At 41.6% G+C, this 23,663-nt stretch overlaps 1 protein-coding gene across 1 annotated transcript; it reads right to left on the bottom strand.

The window, feature by feature from the left end:
* On the bottom strand, positions 1 to 22,805 carry LOC124798335 (probable cytochrome P450 6a13). The gene is made up of 8 exons (XM_047261688.1): positions 22,714 to 22,805; positions 16,454 to 16,734; positions 10,634 to 10,872; positions 7,799 to 8,061; positions 7,508 to 7,701; positions 5,501 to 5,722; positions 2,913 to 3,164; positions 1 to 304 (listed from the first exon to the last, which is right to left on the bottom strand). Exons 2-8 carry the CDS (start codon positions 16,671 to 16,673, stop codon positions 138 to 140), a joined length of 1,557 nt encoding a protein of 518 aa, XP_047117644.1. The 5' UTR covers positions 16,674 to 16,734; positions 22,714 to 22,805; the 3' UTR covers positions 1 to 137.
* Positions 22,806 to 23,663: the final 858 nt, after the last annotated feature.

Raw genomic sequence — 23,663 nt, 5'->3', positions numbered from 1 at the left:
TTCTCAGTATCTATATATATTTCACACGCAGTAAAGTAATAAATACAACAAAATAAACAGTCTTCCACTCTCTGCTTATTTACATAAATATTTATAAGTTACATAATACTGTTGCAATTCGCTTAAGCTGAACTAGGCTACGTCCTGTTACTGAGTCGAAGTTGTATGCCACTAATGGGCATCATGACGAAGGAGAAAGGATTGAACTCCATGGGCACCACAGTTTGGTCACAGCGCTGGACCTCATACTTGGACATCAGGTAGGCCAGTCCGATCTTGGTCTGCAGCAAACCCAGCCGCATGCCTGAAACACCCAACCACCAATTCAGTTTATGAAAGTCAGTGAAGCACGGTTGTGACTGTAAAGCGTGCTTTATCGAACTTCATTCATAAATATCCATGGCGCAAGTGCCTGAGGTCGTTTCATAGGGCACGATCAGGCAGAGTTTCAAACGACGACAAATAATTGTGCAGGCAACACCGTCATATTAATGTGTTCACTTGTTGACATTATATGGAGAATGTAAATGGGTTTAAATATAAGGGGTAGTCAAATGAAAACACGACAGGTGGAAAAAAGTAAATTCTTTATTGGTCGGTTGAGTTGGGGCAGGGGACCAAACGGCGAGGTCATCGGTCCCATAGGATTATGGAAGGGGGAGGTGGGGGGGGGAGGGAAGGAAGTCGGCCGTGTCCTTCCAAAGGAACCGCCCCGAAATTTGCCTGAAGTGATTAAGGAAATCACGAGAACCTAATTCAGGATGGCCTGACGTGGTTTTGAACCGTCGTCCTCCGGAATGCGAGTTCAGTGTAAAACTCTTTATTATTTAAAAATAAATCGCCATAAACAGTTAATACATTTTATCCACTACAAAACAAGACGGTTCGCGCCTTCGTGGAAAAATATATCCGGTTACCTACGGAGCCATGATTGAACCCAGGTATACACCTCTTCAGCAGAAGCAAATTGTCGTCCGTGAACGTCTTTCTTCTTTAGGGCCACATATGCCGAGACTGTTTCGACTGCGCTGCAGAAGTTTCGCTGGGAAGTCCGTACACATCCTCCATACAGTCCCGATCTCTTACCACACGATTTTCGTACTTTTGTAGCTCTGAAGAAAGATAGTCGTGGCCGTCGGTTTGCTTCGGAGGAAGAGGTGCACGTTTGGGTACTATCGTGTTTCCGAAGGCCACCACAAACATTCTTCCATGAAGGCGTTCACAGCCCTGTATCACATTGGGATAAATGTACGTATTACCAGTTATGTCGATTGCTTTCGAATTATAAACAGCTTACTTGCTTTTCTTCCATCTTTCCCGTATTCATTTGAATGTCTCTTAAACGAATAGTACCACGGAGGCTTAGTTCCTGGTGAAAAACGTGAGTAACTGTGCAGAAAGAGAAACTGTATATAGTTTTAATATCATGTCCCAATTTCTCAACCATTCACATGGAAATCAGGGATATGTGTTTCTTCTTTGCATTAACAATATTATCCGAGTCAAAATTCATTGAGCTACTCTGGAAGAAAAAAGATCACGGTCAAAATTCCAAATGTATTGTAGGACAATATTTTTTTTATCTCGACAAAGTGCATCACTTTGATACGACAACAAAGAATTTCGCTACTACGATTTTTTGTAGCTACACAGTACTCCCTCCTATTTACAGGTAGATTGTTTTTGGCCCTTAGCGCCCAATTAGATTCCTACTGTGTGGACGTGATGAACTGGTGTTATGCTTCACCTAGGTTCTAGAATATCATTTTTAAACACGGTCATAAAGAATGCACTGAGGTGACAAAAGCCATGGGATACATCCTAATTGTCCGACGTAGTGCCGCATCTCGACGTTGCATGGACTCAACAAGTCGTTGGAAGTTTCCCACAAATATATTGAGCCATGCTGCCCCTATAGCTGTCCATAACTGCGAAAATGCTGCCGGTGCAGGATTTTCGGAACGAACTGACCTCTCCCATAAATGTTCTGTGGGATTCATGCCGGGAGATGTGTGTGGCCAAATCAGTTGCTCGAACTATCAAGAATATTCTTCAGACCAATCGCAAACAATTGTGGCCCGGTTCATTGTCACACATAAAAATTCCTTCACTGTTTCGGAACGAAGCGAATGTAGCCGAAAATCCAGAGAACCGATTCCATTCTTTGTCAGCACAGTCCACACCATTATGAAGCCACCTCGAGCTTGCACTTTGCCTTGTTGCCAACTTGGATCCGTGGCTTCGTGGGGTCTGTGCTGCACTCGAACGTTACCATCAGCTCTTTCCAACTGAAATCGGGACTCACCTGACCAGGCCTCGGTTTTGCAGTCGTCTAGGGTCCAGCCGATGTGGATACGAGCCCAAGAGAGGCCGCTGCAGGCGATGTCGTGCTGTTAGCGAAGGCACTCGCGTCGTTTGTCTGCTGCCATAGCCCATTAACACCACATTTCGCTGCACTCTCCTAACGGAAACGTTCGTCTTACGTTCAGCATTGATCTCTGCGGTTGTTTCAAGCACTCTTCCTTGTATGTTAGGAGTGACAACTCTACTCAAAACTCCGCTGATCTCGTTAAGTGAAGGCCGTCGGCCATTGCGTTGCCCATTGTGACAGGTAATGCCTTAACTGGTATTGTCGGTACAGTCATGAAACTGTGAATCGCCGAATATTGAATTGCTTAACGATTTACGAAACGGAATGTCCCATGCCTCTAGCAGCAATTACCATTCCACGTTCAAAGTATGTTAGTTCCCGACGTGCGCCAAACCTTTTCACATGAATCTCTTGAGCACAAATGACAGCTCCGCCAGTGCACTGCCCTTTTATATCTCGTGTACGCAATATTACAGCCATCTGTATCTCGTGACTTCTGTCAACTCAGTGTATATACCGAGACGACAGTGTTCCGACTTACCTATGCAGTTTCGTGGTCCTTCTCCGAAGGGAAGGTATACGTAGGGATGCCTCTCTGCCTTCTCTTCCTCAGAGAACCTCTCAGGATTGAAGCGTTGGGGTTCTGGGAAATACTGGAGATCGTTGTGAAGACCGTAGACCGGGACGAAAACAGTCGCTCCCTCTTCAAGCTCAGGCCCGTCATCGGGGAACTTGTAGCGGCGCGTGCACTTCCGTGCCAGAATCGCGCCCGGTGGATACATTCTCAGCGTTTCTGTAAGATAAAAGGCGTGTAACTGATTAGTAATCATATTCTGACTCATTATGCCACCTGCAGGTAACAGTTTACTAATGACCACGGGAGACTCTAGTAGTGTGCAAAAAGCTTAACATTGACTACTAATGATATCAGCAACGCACAGGACCTATGGTCGTGATATAGGATTTCAAATCGAGTTAATGTGTCAAGTATGTTACAGTAGTTAGTGACTTGCAAGGGGACCCTCCATACTGTAAATCACGCATTTTGAAGAGCTTCAAATATGTTGTAGAGGCTCTTACCCTGAGTACCAGGCTATCTGGTTTCTTAGCGACGTGCGTTAGTTTTTGAGAAAATTGATTTTGAAGTCCTTTGCGTGCTTTGTACACCCGTAACATTACATGTAACCCCAGGAAGTCAGGGTAGCGCAGTGGTTAAGGTGAACGGCGGCCGCGCTGGAGGTATCGTGTTCGAATCCTGCTCCTATGTTTTTTTATGTATGCAATACAGTTCAGAAAATTTGATCCTAACGTTCGAAAACGATTAGACGAATTAACTGGGAAATACAGAAATGTAGTCGTGTCCTGGACGAAATGCGGGAAGTTCACGAAACTGGTGCACGAACAATTTTTACGTTCTGTAATTCTTCCGTATATGGGACAGAAAATTTTTTTGTACATTATCGATTAGTGGGGAGGGCAAACTGATTCAACTTTATACGATATTCACTAACGAATGGAAGGCGAGCACCTGCACCCTAAAAGTGGTCCCACCAAAGTGCACTCCTTATTGCCAGCCCTGCGATGTTTATTTTTACCGACTTTATTCAGAATGCTCCCGACTTGATGAAAGACAATGGGGAGATCGCTTCTAGGGAAGATTCGATAAAATTACATTCGCTAGTCCTACATCACTTCAGGGCACCTAATTTTGAAAGCATGATTAGATACGCATGGTTCGCATCGAAATTAGTGGATGAAAGAGAATTCTTTTTGAATGCAAAAGAATTGTGTTTCCCGGTATCGCTCATGATGAAACCGTACGTCTGCAAGACAGCTGCTTTCATAAAATGCGCGTGGTGCTGCGGAAATTTGTGCTTCGGTTGTTTCTATGATATGTATCACCCACAATATTGTTCTGTCACATCAAGCAATGTGGACGATGATAAATAAGATTTTTTAATATTGTATGACAGAAAAAATTAATAACTGAATATATCTTTATAATTTTGCACACCTTACACTGCTTGTTGATATTCTTTGAAATAAAATTGAAAACTACGGTCGATTTTGGAAAAAAAAATTACACGAGCAGGATTTGAACACGGTACCTCCAGCGCGGTAATCGTAAACCTTTACCACTGCGCTACGCTGACGTGCTCGTAACACATCTAACGTTATGGGTATGCACTGCTCGCAATAAAATTCAAAATCGATTTTCTCAAAAACCAAGGCCCGTCACAAAAAAACCGGATAGACAGGTACTCAGGGTAAGTGCCTCTACAACATATTTGAAGAGCATCAAAATCCGCTGGCCGGGGTGGCCGAGCGGTTCTAGGCACTTCAGTCTGGAACTTCGCGACTGCTATGGTCGCAGGTTCGAATCCTGCCTCGGGCATGGATGTGTGTGATGTCCTTAGGTTAGTTAGGTTTAAGTAGTTCTAAGTTCTAGGGGACTGTTGACCTCAGATGTTGAGTCCCATAGTGCTCAGAGCCATTTGAACCATTTTTCGCATCAAAATCCGTGATTTACGGTTTGGAGGGCCCCCTTGTTAGTGTGGTACTGCTACTTGAGTGAGGAGTTGAGAAGAGGAAATTGCAATGAAAGTAGTTTCGAATCTAGAAAAGTTCCAGCACAAACATCATATGAACTCCGATTGGAATTAGTACATCCACTCTAACACAGTGTTACGATTCTTAATTTTTTACTCAAGGAAGGCACGTGTTCCTATATATTACGTAGGACGATGGTAAGCTGATGGCAGTGTACATAGACAAACTGCCAAATTATAGTTTAGACAATGAACACTGCAGAACGAATACAGAAGCATAGATTACGTTAGTAAGAATATATGAAATCCAAACAAAGACCAGTCACAGCAAACTGCGTTAGTCCTAAGCAAATTGTAGAAGAACAATAATAAATAGTACGTAAGTAGGAGGAAGAGTACAACACACACAATATCAACTTTTCTGTAAATTAGCCGTGGGACAAAGTGTCTCATTACAACATCGCACATGAGTTCCTTTCCAGTATATCTGAGACAAAGCTCTCTCGAGTACGTAATGATTCAAAAATTTTTCGTGAGCTAAGATACGCAACCTGAAACGAATAGAATTTCAGAGCCTCACCTGATACTACTTTGTCGAGGTACGACATCTCGGAAATGGCTTCGTACGTCAGCTGTCCGTTGTTCTTTAGCAACGTGGCGTCCACCTCTTCCTGTAGTCTCTTCTGCACGTCCGGGTTGAGGGCCAGCTCGTACAGCGCAAAGCTCATCGTCGTCGATGACGTCTCGAAGCCCGCCAGGAAGAACACGAACGCCTGGGCGGCCACCTCGTCTATCGACAACTCTGTAAGCGAGAGAAAGTGCCCTGTTAGCAAAGTGTCATGTAACCAAAGCAAGTTCGTCAATCATACTCCGAATGCTGAAGAAAATTAACTTTTCTTTTCCCTTAAGTGGGCTAGAAATCACTCCCCTCTGTACTGAGCAAGTAAAAGTTTGTGATTCTACATGTCAATCGCCTGAATTTCTTTAAGAGTATGTTAGACCATTGTTGGAGACCATCAGCCATTAGAGCACGTACGTAATTGTGAAAATAATCAACAACGATAAGGGCAGAAACCTATGTAAACGGAAGAGAATACTTACCTGGGGAAAATGTTTGAAACAGCAACTTAACTCACCAGTCACACTTTATTACATTTTCACTTCACTTTTAAGAGATTTTAACCTCCACCATCAGGTGGATTCATGTGAATTAATGCCACAACTACGTTCTGGGTTAACAACTTTGCAGTAAGTTGTGGCAGTCTCTAGTGGTCAAAGACTCCTTTTCCTCTCGTGTACGTGATACTGCATGCGATGCAGCACGACACAAACAGCAGGCTGTGACAACTGGAGACAGTGACGCTAGCTACCCCAAAGCCGTAAACACAACACATTCGCGTCGTATAAGGGGCGATCAGTAAGTTTCCGTTCGAAGGCCGTACAATCCAGAATCGGAATGATAGTCAGGCAAAATCGCCGTGAGTACTGAGGCAATCATCCCAGCTACACATCAGCTTGAAGATATCCGTTTGGTAAGACACCAAGTCCTGCTGCGGGAAGAATTACGTAACTGCCTGTTGCACATCCTTGTCCCACATGAGTCGTCTACTCTTCAAGACTATTTTTAAGGAACCGAAGGCGTGATAATCGTACTTCAGTATTCTGGAGGAATGGTAACCTGGTTATCTTCATTTCGGATCTTGCTTTGTTAGGTAAGGTCAATGTTTGGCTCATTACTTCTATCCGGCTACGGCAAGTATTCTGTCTCTGACGACTTCGGAGACACCTAAACATCAGGTGTACCTTCTTATCCATCCTTCCGAAGTACGAAATGATTCCCCATCGGAGAAGTTTATATCCTAGTTACAGCTTTTCTTGAATGGAATATTAAAGTAAATGTCCTAAAATATACTGACTGAAACTGGTGAAATTGCCAAGCAAACTTTAGAAACAGCCGAATGATAGTCGACATTATATCTGATAAAAACATGGAAGAGAACAGGGACTTGGACCCAAAAGAAAAAAAAGGAACGTTACCTAACGGAAATATACTGCTTCTGCGCCATCGAATAAAAGCCTGCCTGAGATATGTAAAAGATGAAACCGGGTGTTCGTCCATTTACCCAGTAGCACAAGTGAATAGACTTTGGAAGCCAACAGGTATCTTGGTTAACTCCGCAAACAGGACAGAAGGGCTTTGCGTATCGTAACAAAACATAATAATGTGACAAGCAATTGCATGTCGAATGAAAATGCTTACAGTGTTGAATTTACAGTCTGGCTGAGTAGACGTAATAAATATTCCCTCTAGTTTAAAATATTCCAATGGCGTGGTCTAATTACTCTCATCATCGTTGAGGAATTTGTTCATTAATGAGAATGAGAAAAATGGTTTACTGCAGACGCAATCCTTAAACGAAAACATTGCTGAAAGATAAAAAGTACTTTCTCACGTAACAATCTACACGGGTAAACTGAGTAGTCAAGGATTTATCAACAATTACTTCAGAAATATGTTCCCTGATTAGTTACTGTCCTTCTTCGGTGTCACACCATACGTCAGTTACATTAAGGTACCATAACTTACTCCAGTTGTCGATGTCCTTGGCGCTGTCCTTGATTGCCTTCGCCTTTTCGTCATCGATGAAGCCCTTGTTCTTCAGCTGTACCAGCAGGTGCATGAAGTCGTTTCGCGTTACGTTGTACTTCTCTCGGTACTCCACTGTCTCTTTCACCATGTTTCGGAAGAATGCGGATACTTCTTCAGTTCCGGCACCAATTCTGTGGGAAATACAAGTTCACTGTAACTAAGAGTTACATAGTCGAAACACAGAATGTGCTATGGTGCAACGGTGGACAGAATGGAGAGATGCTTTACCTGAGTGCCCTGGCGACAGTCGGAACGAAGGAGTGCATGAACTGGGCGATCCTGAATTTGAGCGAGGGTTCGAACGCCTTACGCCCCCACTGTCGGAACTCGGCCTCCGGGTTCCTCTGGCAGTTGCACTCCACGCCGAAGGCGACGGACGCGATGATGTCCGTGGCGTACCTGGCGGACACCTCCCGCATCTCCACCACCTCCCCACGGCTCGCTGGATCTCCCAGTACCTCCACCATCTCGCGGCCGCAGTCTTGCATCGTCTAGAGAGATAACCACATATCAATAAGCTAAGTATTAAAGAAACGAAGTGCTGGAGCAAAGTATAATTTCCCGCATTTAATTTTCTATTCCACCAAATGAGTGACAGCGTGTAAACATTTACATCCACGTGATTACTCTGATATTCACAGTAAAGTGCCTGGCAGAGGGTTCAATGAACCACCTTCATGCTCTCTCTCTACTGTTCCACTCTCGAACGGCACGCGGGAGAAACGAGCACTTAAATTTTTCTGTGCGAGCCCTGATTTCTCTTATTTTATCGTGATGATCATTTATCCCTATGTAGGTGGGTGCCAACAGAATGTTTTCGCAATCGGAGGAGAAAACTGGAGATTGAAATTTCATGAGAAGATCCCGTCGCAATGAAAAACGCCTTTGTTTTAATGATTGCCACTCCAATTCACATATCATGTCTGTGACACACTCCAATTCACATATCATGTCTGTGACACTATCTCCCCTATTTCGCGATAATACAAAACGAGCTGCCCTTCTTTGTACTTTTTCGGTTTCATCCGTCAGTCCCAATCTGATGCGGATCCCACACCGCACAGCAATAACCGAGAATAGGGCGGACAAGCGTGGTGTAAGCAGTCTCTTTAGTAGACCTGTTGCACCTTCTGAGTGTTCTGCCAATGAATCGCTGTCTTTCGTTTGCTCTATCCACAATATTAACTATGTGATCGTTCCAATTTAGGTTATTTGTAATTGTAATCCCTAAATATTTAGTTGAATTTACAGCCCTCAGATTTGTGTGACTTATCACGTAATCGAAATTTAGCTGATTTCTTTTAGTATTCATGTGAATAACTTCACACTTTTCTTTATTCAGGGGCAATTACCACTTTTCGCACCATACAGATATCTTTTCTAAATAAATTTGCAAGTCTTTTTGATCATCTGATCACTTTAGCTCATTTCTTTTAGTACTCATTTGAATAACTTCACACTTTTCTTTATGCTGGGTTAATTGCCTTTTTCGCACCATATAGATATCTTATCTAAATCATTTTGCAAGTCGTTTTGATCATCTGATGACTTTACAAGACGGTAAATGACAGCATCATCTGCAAACAATCTAAGACGGCTACTCAAATTGTCTCCTATGTCGTTAAAATAGATCAGGAACAATAGAGGGCCTATAACACTTCCTTGGCGAACGCCGGATATTACTTCTGCTTTACCCGATGACTTTCCGTCTACTACTACGAACTGTGACCGTTCTGACAGGAAATCACGAATCCAGTCGCACAACTCAGGCGATACTCCGTAGGCGCAAAATTATAATAAAACAAAGACAAGTTTAAATAATGGTGCAAATGTACCAAAGTGAATAACATTAGCATGTTACTGGGACGCCACAGAATACGTTGCCACATACAGTGCTCCAGTATTAACTCAGAGGTAGGACAGATTTAGGAAGATCATACCATCGGTTAACTGAAGCGTTCGAGCAGTCACAGAGGGGGGCGTAAGCGACAGTGCTAATGGATGATGACATTGACTATAATGAGTGCTTAAGGCAAGTTTTGGTTGAAAGACAGACACTGCCTTTTAGACGAGAACAACCTTTCATGCTTTAGCCAAACTTTCTCTATTTCCTTCTGAATCTTCCGACAACAGTGAAAGAAGTGGACATTAGGAACTAAAGTCTTACTCAGGCTTACCCTGGCTGCAGTATCATTCATTTCGTCGTTTCGAAGGTAATCTGTATTTGCAGTTTTACGTTTAGTATTCCATGATATTTCTTCCCAGTTCACCATGTGTAGAAACAAGGAACCGGAGTGTAATCTTTTCAAGTATTCGGGAACTTCATTTTCCTACACTCGACATGCACTTGATAATACTCCCAAGGTTCCCGTCACTGATGTTTGCGAATATTGCTGCATGAAACCGCAATTTCGCTTACTGTGTTTACAGTCACTTCAAGTAGCTCGCTCTTCTGGAACTTATTCGATGATCAGGATATGCACATGATATAGTATCTTAGGTGCAACATTTGCAGTCTAACTGTCCAAGTCATAATCTGTGCTTGATACTCCGATATTTATCGCTGTCTACAGAATCTCCCCATGCATTCGGTGAGTGGCTAACACCATTTATGATATGTAGCATTTGTGTTTCCAGATCGTCAAGGAGTAGTTCTTTGCTGCGATGTTGAAGATCATAGGAAACACGAGGTCGCTCACGGCAAGAAACTGTACTCTGACATTCGGTGGATGCTATATACTGCATAGAAAACGAATGTATAATCATTAGTGACCCTTTCTTCTGGAGCCAGAGTCCTTCACTACTACAATTAATTCGTACGACCAATTGCGGTGATTTGACTCATAAAAAGGTAAATTGCACTACTGGCTCTTTGCTGTAATTCTACCAATGTCTCTCGATGTTGACTAGTATCAGGTTTTATAACTTTAGGTGACGCAACAAGATGTGTGCATGTCAGTTTTGTTTGAACTTTTCGTGATACTAACGCAAGAAATGGCTACTAATTGTTATTGGGAATAGGTGTAAGGTGTACGTTATATACAGTGCTCAGCAGCTACTGACCTGGCACATCATTTTCAGCTTTCCCGACGTAAACGTGGGCGTCAACTTGGCCCGCATCCTCTTCCATTTGGCGCCATTCATGAAGAACAAGTTGTGATTCAGCGGTTCTTGTTCGTTGTGGGGGACTCCTCTGTCGCGGAACGAATCAAAGTCCTTGACCAGCAGCAGCCGAATAAAGTCCGGATCCCTCAGGACCAGTGTTGGTATACCGAACTGGTACATTCCCACGTACCTCTCACCTGCAGAACAGGAAAAACAGGTTAGTTAATATCCCACCGACAGAAACAGGCAATTTGCACCTACGATACATGTGTAATGTAAAGAAGGGATTAAAAATGTACCGCGCATAATACAGATTGGAAAATTTCAAGCTGTTCTAACAGATCCGACATTATCTCTGACCACTTTCGCAACTCTGTCAGTGGAGGCTATGTTCCACCTGTATATGCTATTGCGTCTCTGTCACTGCAATTGAAAATAACGGGGTAACCATCATCACTTTCAATTGGAAAGATACAGAGCCTGTAAATTTCACCACAGTTTATGGTGATCAGTGAAATTATATTATATTAGGTAAACTTTTCATTCCAACAGATGCACAGTTAGGAGAAAATCCAGAACGTAAAATGTGCCAGGAAACAGGAACACGCAATAAATATCTACAAAAAAAGAGATACACTGATATCCCTTCCAGATATCCCTACTGATTGGTTCAAATGGCTCTGAGCACTATGGGACTTAACTTCTGAGGTCATCAGTCCCCTAGAACTTAGAACTACTTAAACCTAATTAACCTAAGGACATCACACACATCCATGCCCGAGGCAGGATTCGAACCTGCGACAGTAGCGATCGCGCCGTCCCAAACTGCAGCGCCTAGAACCGCTCGGCCTCTCCTGCCGGCTATCCCTACTGAAATGCTCCTTATGGATGTGAAATAAGTCAAAAAATCCTAAATATAATTTCATTTAAAAGATAATGGCGAACTTGTCACAGAATATGTAAATGTATGTGATAATTCTTAGGCTATTGGGATTTATATCAACGAAGAGGAAAAATCATTTTATAACTATTATTTACAATGATTGCATTACTGCACTGAAATTGTACGGAAGTTACATTGTACGCAGTACTCGCATTATTTGATATCATTAGTAACATACGCACTTCGTTCGGCTCTGCTAAAAAACTCGTCAATGGCCTAGAAGGAGTTGGACACCATTACATCCTTTAGGCTCCTGTTAAATTGAGCTTTATCAACAATTAAACTTTTTATGGCTACTGACAAGTTACTTAATATGTGTGATTCTGAATAATGGACACCTTTCTGGACAAAAGTAAGAGACTGTAACTCTTTGTAGAGATTATTCTTATTTACTGTGGCAGAAGTTAGTAACTCAAGTCACCTAAACGGGCCGCAGCAGTACTTTGTTGAATTCACAGCACAATAATTATTATTACATGGTTTTTTTGTGTTGTAAAGCTTTAGCTTGAGTTGATGAGTTATCACAAAAAATAGCCCCGCAGGACATTATAGAGAAAAAGTAAACAAAATTATGGTAGCTTTTTTATTTTTATTCATTTACGTCTGACAACGTTTGCATTGCAAATGGAGATTTGTTTAGGTGTTTAAGCCTTTATGTAACATTCTCCTCCAGTTGAAATTATTATCGATCTGTAATCCCAAGAATTTAAGACTGGTGTCATATGTTAGGCATATACTGGCGGGAAACATCTTACAAGTTCTCAATTGCTTGCGGTGTCTTTTCAAAGTATAATGACAAATAACTTGCTAGTAACCAATTATTAATGTTCCTGAAAATTTCATTAACCAGTATTTCTAAGAGTATACTTGAATATCTACATATCACAACGTTAGTATGATGCAGAAATAAAACAAACTTGGCATTTGGTAATGTTTCTGATGAAACGTCATTGATATACACAAGAAAAAGTATGGTTCCTAATGTAGAAGCTTCTGGGATGTCACACGTAATTAGTTCTCAGGTGAATGACAGCTTAATATAGGTCTCTTCCCTATTGACACCCGTTGTGTGTTGTGAAAGATGCAGGGTTTGAAGCACTTACAGCGTTTTCTGTTGTAACGTAACATTCTAATTTACTTAGGAGGATAAAGCGCTTTAAACAAATACCTTTTACAAACTAAAAAGATACCAGTAGCCTGTTTGGTATTTCGACAGCCGCTCTGATTTATCCCGTATCGTGAGCGACTGCATGTCAAAAGCACGTGGTTGTTTAAATTGTGTGGAGTTATCACATTTGTCATTATTTTCGACCCCTGAAAATTTAGCATGTTGATCAAGCTGTGTACTCCAATCGTCCTGCACTATGAGTGTGAATGAAACGTTCCACCTCGCCAATATTGACCAGCTTACTATCATCACCATTATTTATTTATTTATTTATTTAACCTGATCAGATTAGGGCCATCAGGCCCTCTCTTACATCAGACCAGTGTTCCACACATGCAGCATTTCACACATCAGAGTTACATCATGACAATAGTTTAAATAAAAAAATTAGATTACTCCAGTGACAATATGAATTAAGAGTAATGACTAAGACCTAATAAAGTAAATGCTGGCAGTATTTTTACAACAGGTGCTATGCATACAAATTATGATAAAAGCAATAATAATAACAATAAAATAAAAAATCAAATAATAATGATAAACATGAGAAAAATTGGCAATAGTAATGAAGATTTGTGCAGATGTACATTAATATCTTGGTGTGTAAAGTAGATGTTTACTAGTATAGCGAGTTTTGGGGAAGGGAGATTTAAGGAGGGGGAAAGAGTGAAGTAATGAGGTGAAGTGCATTCATGTACAGAGGAAGGCATTACTGTTACTTAAGTAGATACGTCATTGACTGTTTTTTGAAGCCGACCATGTTCTTAAGTTCTCTAACATAACGAGGGAGGTTATTCCAGAGTCGGGTTCCCGGTACTGTAAAGGACTTGGAGAAGGTGACTGAGCGATGCAGTCGAACAGAGAGGATTTTATTATGATGGGAACGTGTGTTTCTGTCATGTTGTTCCGACATAAGCGTTAAGGACGAGGAAAGATATGAGGGACAGTGTGCGTTTATAAGGCAGTAGATGAGACAGAGTGTATGGAAATCTCTGCGTTTGTCTGCACGCAGCCAGGACAATTTTCCGTATGCTGGTGAAATGTGATCAAAAAGTTGAACGTCATAGATATATCGGACGCAGGCATTCATGACCAGTTCCAGACGTCGCGAATTTTCCTGAGAGAGGGCTTGTAGGATAATATCGCTGATTGGGAGTATAAGCGTTTGTACTAATTTCTTTTTCAGATCGAAAGGAAAGAGTTTTTTATATTTTTGTAGGACATGAACGGATGCTGATGCTTTTTTACACACTGCAGTTACATGCTCTGTCCAATTTTTCATCTATTTTTCATCTATTATTACTCCCAAACTCTTTGTTGAGGGAGAGAAGTTAATATTTGTTCCATTTAGGATAGGAGATAGTACGGAATCTCGATGTTTTGGGCTAATGAGCTTAGAGTGACCAACAAGTACCGCTTGAGTTTTAGATGGGTTTAGTTTTAGTCCTATGTCCTGCCCCCATTTTGATAGTGCATCGAGGTCAGTATTGAAACTTTCAATACTTTTCTTAAGATTGCTTGGTTTCGCACTTAGATACAACTGAAGGTCATCAGCATACATATGATATTTACAATAGGTCAGTGAGCCGTGGCGGCTCATATCGATAGTGCCACTCTGGTGGTTTATCTTTCCTGCCACGGTCAGGGCGGTAAGCAGCGCCCTCTGGGGCCTACGCGAGGAGTGACGAGGCGACGTCCTGTGGGGGGGGGGGAGGGGGCGGGGGGGGGGGGGAAGACGGTTGTCGAGTTGACGCAGCGAGTGTGGGACCGGACCTAACGCATGGAGATATACAAGTTGACTCTGAACGGAAGGCACCATAGCAAGCAGCGGGGAGCGAGCGTCCTGTAATTTGTGTGAAGGAGTAACGATTTTTGCATAGGATGTCCCAGTGGTTCCCGAGAGTTGCGGTGGCTGTTTTCGGAGAAGAGAATTTGGTAAGAGCTTGTGTCTACGCTCTTTTCCGTACGATGTTGCTGCCTGCCGTTATAAACGGGTGAAAATCAGGCGCTTGTATTGACTATATGGGAACTGGTGATGTAAAATTACATTTGTGATTGATCTTACTTGTACTGTGACAATTTAGAGGCGAAAACTGTGGTGGTTTCATTAGGTCTGGTTCTTTGCTGTGAAACTAAGGGTGTCAGTTATTTGGGGTAACTGAGGGAGCACCATTATGATGGTCTAAGTGATACGTTCTGCAAGTTTTGTTTATGGCTTTAGGAATCGAAATCATGGGGGGGTACACGTGTGAGTTCTTTGCTATTATATTGATGGCTATGTTGTAAAGACTGTTCTCTGGTGTGTTAAATCACGCGCTGATTTGTAGCCAATCTAAGCAGAAGTTACCATTGCTACTTGCTTATGTGCTACTGTCCTTATGATTGGCGTAGTTTCTCTTTTGATTGTGGGTGTGCTCACGTTTAAAAAAAAATACGGCTACTATTAATGAGGGTTGTCTAGTAATGAAGCTGCTTAAGCTTTTATCATATGCTGGTCTGTTTGCCTATCACATTGGCTTTCTATGCAGTAACTGAAGGAATGTGTTTGGTCGTTCAAGATTGTAGGCTGACTAGTATTTGAACTGGTGTTGAGGTTAAGGGCGAGATTAGCATCCCGCAAACCCGCACGCTGCGCGTGGTTAAATGTTCCGCTATTGGGGAGCCGGCTGTCTGTTCTTGGATTGTGTAAGGATACGTGATGAGTGCATCGCTGTAGTTTTTCGCGTGCTAAATTGCGGGGTGTCGGTGCCGTCCTAGGGCTAAACTTGTGATGTATGTTATGTTGAAAGGGAATTAACTGTACCAAACTTATGAGAGCTTTTAGTTTGTTTTAGGTATGTACATGGAATGATGTTGATATTTTGTCGATTGCGGCCATAACTTCCTGTGCGGAGAGATCCTCTGAGGGACTTGTATTGTACTGTTGCAGTGGAGTCCATCTGAAAGGTCCTGCTTAAAATTTGGGACTACAGCTCTCTGATGTTATATATTACTGTTTAATCATAAATGTCTTGGATGTAATATGGTTGTTGAGGATTATGTAATTAATTTTGGTCGGTGGTTCCTTAAAGGAAGTATTTCGTTTTAAAATATGTGCTCGGTCAGAGCCTATTTAAATATGATTTTAACTCATCATTGAAATTTTCTAGTCTCGCTTTCTTAAAAGGCTTTCAGTTAAATGATTGTTATTTGCCTGTTTAAATGTTTGAATGACTTAAAGGAAAAGAATATTATTTTGTAATTTGTACTGATTGTTCCTTTTGGGTAATACCTGACTTATGTGTTCAATAAATGAGTGTCTAGTCAATGGTGATGCACTGTTCTATTGCTAGCCTACCTCTTCCACTCCACAACATATTGAGCTGCCTTGTGTCGAAATTGTGTTCAGAACACCCCTCTGACCTGACACCTCAGTCAGAACCGATGACACATGATTGACGTACAGAGAGAAGAGTATAGGACCTAATACTGAGCCTTGGGGAACGCCTGACACTACCTGCCGCCATTGTGATTTTATATTCCCGGACAGGACGCGTTGCTGACGAGACGTCATGTTTGAGCGAAACCATTGCACTGCCCATGCTGAGAGGAATCGTGGTGTGTGAAGCTAACGTACAGTATGTAACCCCTTACTTTGTACGTGTGGTGAGTGTAGAGCGGGGCTCACCTTTGAACTGGTTGTAGATGTCCTGTACTACGAATTCGAGGCGGGTCTGCCCCAGGAAGCTCCGCCTGAGGTTCCCGAACGGGATCTGCGGCTCCGCCTGCGGCACGCCCCGCCTGCTCCAGTAGGTGAAGCGGCGCGAAAACCAGGCGTAGGCGGCGCCCACTGCCACCAGCAGCACGGCCAGTAGGTCGTTCAGCCAACAGCCTAGCAGCGGCTCCATGCTGACGGCGATGCACAGTAGCGAATCCACCTGCTAGCTCTCAGTGAAAGCGGCCAACGTGCTACAACAAAAGGGATTCGCAATGAAGGTAGCTGAGAAAGGATAATTATGGACAAAGAGCAGCATTTTACTGTCCTGCGCGCTGTCAAAACTTGTGAGAAAGTATAATCCGAAATAAATATGGATAAACAGTTAATTTTATGTACCCTAGTTTGAATACATTCTGGATGTGCACATGCTTTTCGTATTCTCTAGAAAAGCACTTAACATTATTATTAGAAACTGTTAGGTGGTTCCAGATTTCCGATGGGATCGATTGAGGCTGCTGGGAGCAGAGGAGCGTGCGTGTGTGAAGGAAGGCACATTCACAGACTTCCGCTAGTTCGAAGGAGGAAGAAGGCACGCCACAGTAGCCATCTTGTGTAGAATGATGGTACGTCGCTTTTGGAACTTTTGAAACTTTTGGTCATTGGAAACAAGAGGACTGGTTTCGGTTTCACCCGATAAAGTTGTCCTAGAACCTCGTAACACTGTGTTGTGAAGCTGATCTAAGATAGGGAGAAATATGGACAGTGCCGGTAACGAATAAGTTAATATGGCATGGTGGAAATAAGGCACGATCTGTAACCTGCTGTATTGATAGAGGAGGACTTCTTGTTTTGACAGTGAGGCCTGAGAAGTGTGGTACAACTGGTACAAAGACACGACCGGTTCCAGGGGTGAGTAGATGTTAAGCAATTTTAAGGACAGTTAGTCTGTACGTGCTACTTTGAAAAAAGTTATCTTTTCTGTTATTGTAACATCTCCCTGTGCACGGTTATATAGTATTCTGGAATTTTTCTTGTTTGAGGACTGTGTATATTGGCAAACTGTATTAATTATCGGAAATAGTGGAGAGCTCAGGTTAATATGTTGATAACTGTTCCTGGTAAACTGGATGTTATAAACTACATTTCCTTTGGTTGACTAACTGCAAATGATCGCGGGAGAACTTAAGCTCATCATTTTCTGTCTGAGCATTGGTTAAATTATTTATTAACCACTCTCATAAAATGTGTATGAAATCCCATGGGACTTAACTGTTAAGGTTACCAGTCCCTAAGCTTATACACTACTTAACCTAAATTATCCTAAGGACAAACACACACACCCATGCTCGAGGGAGGACTCGAACCTCCTCTGGGATCAGCCGCACAGTCCATGACTGCAGAGCTCCAGACCGCTCGGCTAATCCCGCGCGGCTACCACTCTCATAAATGCTTCTGGCAGAGTGATTTTACTCGTGGAAATTTAATGGCAAGTGTCATCTGGAATTGTTAATTTATAGATTATTGTAAAAGAACTGTCTTCTAGTATTGTCTGAGCTTTTTTTCATTTCAGCTTAAGGGACTGAAAAACAACTCTGTTCAGTGGAGGTTGTTTTAGCAAATTGTATTAATATTGTTGTTTAAATTTTTTGGGGTATTGTCTTTGCATAAGGACTTGTAAGTGAATGTTAGGAAACAAAACAGAAGAATTTCAGTGCTAGATGAAACTGATTAACTAATGATTGTCGGATCTTAACTAAAGGAAAAGACTAAACCTTGCATTTAGCAAAAAAAAAAAAAAAAAAAAATGGTGGGCAACGGTGGGGAACGGTGTTGACTGTGCAGCCAATGTATAGAAAAGGCTGTTGAGTTACTGAAAATTAATAGACTTTTGTAATAAGGACTGTACGACTTTCAGTGTACAACCAGTCCGCTCTACTTCCCCACTAAATCTGTGTCTTTGCTAATCATTGACACTGAAACAATTTAAAATACCAGAAAAATGAATGCAGCTTCTGAAAACGTACACAGAAATCCCTGATTTTAGTCATGGTATAAAAAAGTCTGTTACAAATGTTCTTTGCTATTTCTGGTGTCAAACTGGGAGATGCTACTCCCTCTTCGCTTTTCAGCGTTACAGAACACATTATCAGGAAAATAAATTCGACGCCCCTTCGAAGGAAACTAGGGAACAGCTTTAAAGTACTGTTGTTTGCAGATGACATAGTAATCTTAGTTGAAAATGGCCACAGAAATATTTCACACAGTGCAATATTGCACAACAGCTTACTTGCTAGAAGACTGCAAATTAATAAAGATAAAACCAAGTACTTTGACATTTCATGACAAACTAATGCTATGCATATCTTAAAAATACGTATGCAAAAAGATGAAAAAGCAAAACATTTTACATAGGTTGCAACCATGATAAATACAGAAAACAATAACGAATAAGGGATGAAAATAAGAATACATAAAGCAATTATGTGTTGTCCTCCAGTGTTAGACGTAATAAAAAGCAATCTTAACACAAACGAATTTAGGGTTACACAGACAGGGTGACTGATTTTATGCAACCCACACTACGTCTGTGTCAGGAACAGTACGCAGAAAAGCGACAGCCACGTACTCGAGATAAGTTTCCACTCTGAACTTTGGGCTATTGTTAGAAAACGGAATCGTACAGTAAAAATTACAAGTGAGGATTGGCCGTGAGTTAGTTGTTTGGTTGGTTTAAAGAGGGGGGGGGGGGGGTGAAGGGACCAGACTGCTTGGTCATCTGTCCCTCGTTCCTGTGAAAAAACTCCACGAGAGAAAAAATAAAACAAATAAAACTTACCTTACAAAACCTGAAGAAAAGAAAAACCACAAGGACTACAGAAAGGCAACAAACACTACAATTGACCAGATACGACAAGAAAACCACAGAGAGTTGCAAGAAACAGGTAGAAGGGATTAAAACAAGAGAGCAGATGACCGTGGCTGGCTGATCAAGAGAGTAAAAAAGGATAGAGCAGCCACTCTGCAACACATTCAAACGTCCAGGCTGAAAGCACTAGCGTAGAGAACAGAGACTGACAAACGACTTAGCTGGAATGATAAAACCCCCTTCACGTACAAAACGTAAAACGAAATCAGTCGACGAGGCGTTGTCAGCTAAAAATAAGGATATCGAGTCCGGTAGCTGAAAATTCCGTCACAGGTCTGCTAAAGTGGGATAGTGCAACAGAATGTGGGCCACGATATTTTTAGACCAAAATATACCTCACACCTGTCATATTTATGCAAGTTTCCCCAATTTTTCTTCGTGCTATTAGCGCTGTAGTCACAAAGGTTTTGTATGTCTCTGTAAGTTTATTCCACGGTTCAGACGTTATATAGCGGAAAGTTGTTACTTACACATTTCTCATTTTGACATCTTCTGTTTATGTCGTTGTTTCCCATGGTAGAATACACTTTATAAGCCAGCGTTTGTGAATGAATTACTCAAAATTAGGTACTGTGAAGGGAATATGCTTACAGAGACATTCAAGACCTGTATGACTGCACAGCTTATTACACAAAGAAAGAATGGAGACACTTGGATAAGTATTCTAGCACTTGGTCCAAAAATAGGGTGTAACTCATGGCCAGTCCTCACTGGTATTTTTACAGGATGATTCCATTTCATAACAGTCGCCCAAAGTCCTAGAAGTAAACTTATACCGGTTATGTGCTTATTGCTTATGTGGCCATTGTTCCTGATGTAGGCATAAAACGAATCGGCAGGGGCAGCTGAATCACCATTCACATAGAACTCTTATCATAGAAGTGCCGTCGTGCACTTGTGATATTTGGGCATTAACAAAATCAGAATTGGTGGAATCAAAAAACTTAGAAAGGAATATCTTGAGAAATGTACCAGGCTTGGAGCTTTAATAGTGGCAACTATTTATTTACAGCTCGTACAAAATAGACACGTCTTCCAAAGTTTTACTGACCTTCAAAGCATTGTGTATAGCCCGCTGCCAGCGATGAGGAAGTCGTAGGATACGCTTAGCAGTACCAGTTGTATTGCCCAACGAATTTATAGCAGTTCTGAAGTGAATGCCGTGAAGTGTTCCTTCAATTTAGAAATCGAGTTGAACTCACGAGGGCTTAAAACACGGGAGTGTAGTAGGTGGTATAGCACTTAGCAGCCCCATCGGTCAAACAAATCAGTAACAGCTTGCACTGTACGTGCTTGAGCATTGTCCTGCAAAATGGTGGTCAGGTCCTGCAGAAAGTGTCATCACTTCTGTCTCTAAGCTGGTCGTAGGTTGTGTTCAAAAAATAAACAGCATAGAGACAGAAGTGATGACACTTTCTGCAGGATCTGACCACCATTTTGCAGGACAATGCTCAAGCACGTACAGTGCAAGCTGTTACTGATTTGTTTGACCGATGGGGCTGCTAAGTGCTATACCACTTACTGCACTCCCCTGACTTAAGCCCTCGTGAATTCAATTCGATTTCTAAACAGAAGGAAACACTTCATGGCATTTGCTTCAGAACTGCTACAAATTCGTCGGGCAATAGACGGCGCCGCTCGAACTGTCAACACAACTGGCACTGCTAAGCGTATCCTACGACTTCCTCATCGCTGGCAACGGGTTGTACACAATGCTTTGAAGGTCAGTAAAACTTTCAAACAAGTACCTATTTTGAACGAGCTGTAAATAAATAGTTGCCACTATTAAAATTGCAATCCTCGTATTTGGATGAATCAATGATAAAATACAGCATAATGGAGAAGCTAACAGACATAGAAATCTATGTTTTAAATGAAAGCTAAACATTTAAAATTAAAACTATGACACGTTGTCGGCTTGACACTCACTTTGCCGTCCGGAAAAAACGAAAATTCGCCATGTGTTTTCAGAACATATTCTAGAACGAAGACCCATCTAAAATACTAGAGTATGTCTCTTTGATGTCAGAGTGAGTATCAAAAGTCCTATTAGTGAGGAACCGGGAAATTAAAAGCCAATGAGGAACTACCTTGCAAATCAGTGTGAAATCAAGAGCCATGGTTTGTGAAGTTTGTTTGTAACAATAATAATATCCTTATTTCGGACTGGCCCTACTAACTCTTATCAGTTCGCAAAGCCACTCATGTCCCATCTAACACGGAAACGCCTAGTATTTCACAAACTCCTCAAGGTACGATTACAAGACTTTCCACAACAGATACTCGTAGTATGGGCAAGGGTGGGCCTTACCTGGTACGATCCACTCTCTTAACTTATCAATAAATATACTGAAAAATTAAAATTTTTCTTCAAATGATACAGCGCACTGCAAAAATTGCGGAAGGCTGTGTACAATAATAGAACTGTAGATATAGTTGCAGAATAAGTTTCCTTTAATTTACGTCTATGGTCACAAACTTTTTGTTAACAGATTACCGGTTTCGGTCTTTAATGACAATCATCAGATCTGTTTCATGAAAACAAAGTCCTAATGAAACAGATCTGATGATGGTCATTAAAGACCGAATCCCGTAATCTGTTAACAAGAAGTTTGTGGCTATAGACGAAAATTAAAGGAAACTTATTACATATACGGGTCACTGTTTTTTCGCGACGATGTCGCAGCTTGTGAAAGATAGTTGCAGAAAATTCTCCGCTTTATTTAAAGTCATCAGTATTTAGGATAGTTTCATACCGTCCTCGATATCTTCCTATCTTCTGCGTAAAACATATCGAGTAAATATTCTAAATGCGATGGCTATTACTCCACTTTGACCCATGTTATCTGATATTTGGACAGCAACAAGTATCAAAGCGCACAAAGCGCAAAAATAAGCTTTGCTTAACGGGTTTCTGAAAGTAGCTGTTTTGTTTGAGAGGAAATAAAACCATTCACTTATATTAACAATACATTAAATAACACGCTTAATCACAATCACATATAAAAAACATTCTGACATCTAGCGCAGTTTATAATATTGGAAAAGCTTCTGTCCCTTGAGATGTCTCTATAGCACTTAACACAATATGTCCAGCTTTTCTTTTCAGCGTATAATAAACTTGTGCTGCGACATAAAAACACCTACCCATGTTCTGATATTGTTTGAACAATGATATTACAATTTTAGCACTGAACCAACAAAATCAATAACACAAATACAAAAACATACACAAATATGGACGATAACGAAAGAAGTAGATAAAGTTTACGACGGTATCGGTGCGGGGCTTCGTCCCACTTACTTTGCACTTGCTGAGTTTTCTCGGCGATATTGTCCTGAAATGCCAGTCAACAGAGCGGTCTGCTTGCTGCCTGTATTTACAGTCGTCGTCCAGTGACTACCGAGAACGGGCAGCACGGGCGGCTGTTATATAGCGGATGAAGGTCACACAGAGCCGGTACCACAGTGAGTCGGCGGTTTGCGCGGATTCTCCCAGTTCGAGGCCAGCAGCGGACTTTAACCGCTGCATTACCACTGGTGTGACTCAGTGGTCTTATTTTGCGTGGACTCTGTACGTATCGCGTGAATCCTGAAGTACCTATATCTTGATAAAACTCGAGACACAGCGGTTATCATAGAGATGAGTCAGACTGCGTCAAACACAAGTGGGATTGCAAATATCATCGCAGACAGCTGATGCAACGTGTTTGGAACTGTTAAGAGTACTGTGAAAATATGGTTGCTGTTTTCCTCTTATAGCGTCTTTTTACCCATATGTAATAATGATACTTTTTGCAAGTGAAGTAAGACGTATAAAAACTATGAGAAAAGCTTGTGTGACTATCAGATGCATTGAGATAGTGTTTTATGCCAACAATTACAAAAATGAAAGTTTAAAGAACAAAGACAATAATGATGTATTTGAAAAATGTAAGATATTATTGTACTGATAAGTGTTCATCTGCGGTTTTCAACCGATTTATACAGTTCTCTCCCCTCTCTGTCTCTCTCTCTCTCTATGGCGGAGCGCGCGCGCTCTTTCTGTCTGGTTGTCTTCTGAAGCGTAATTACGTACACTACTTACCCAGGTGTGCAATACAATGTAACTGTCTGAGCTGTGTAAAACAGATAATAAATTAAAGTGCGAGTTAAGTTTGTAAGTAGGCTGTTTAGGTTTTTATGTTGGTAACGCCACGTAGCGCGCTATATGAAAATCACTGACTGTGCTGTGTGAAGGCTTTGGTTGGTTTG

Source organism: Schistocerca piceifrons, chromosome 5 (genome assembly GCF_021461385.2).
Source record: "Schistocerca piceifrons isolate TAMUIC-IGC-003096 chromosome 5, iqSchPice1.1, whole genome shotgun sequence".
Lineage (NCBI taxonomy): Eukaryota > Metazoa > Arthropoda > Insecta > Orthoptera > Acrididae > Schistocerca > Schistocerca piceifrons.
Note: the sequence above shows the minus strand (reverse complement) of the source record. Positions and strands in the feature narration are given on the sequence as shown.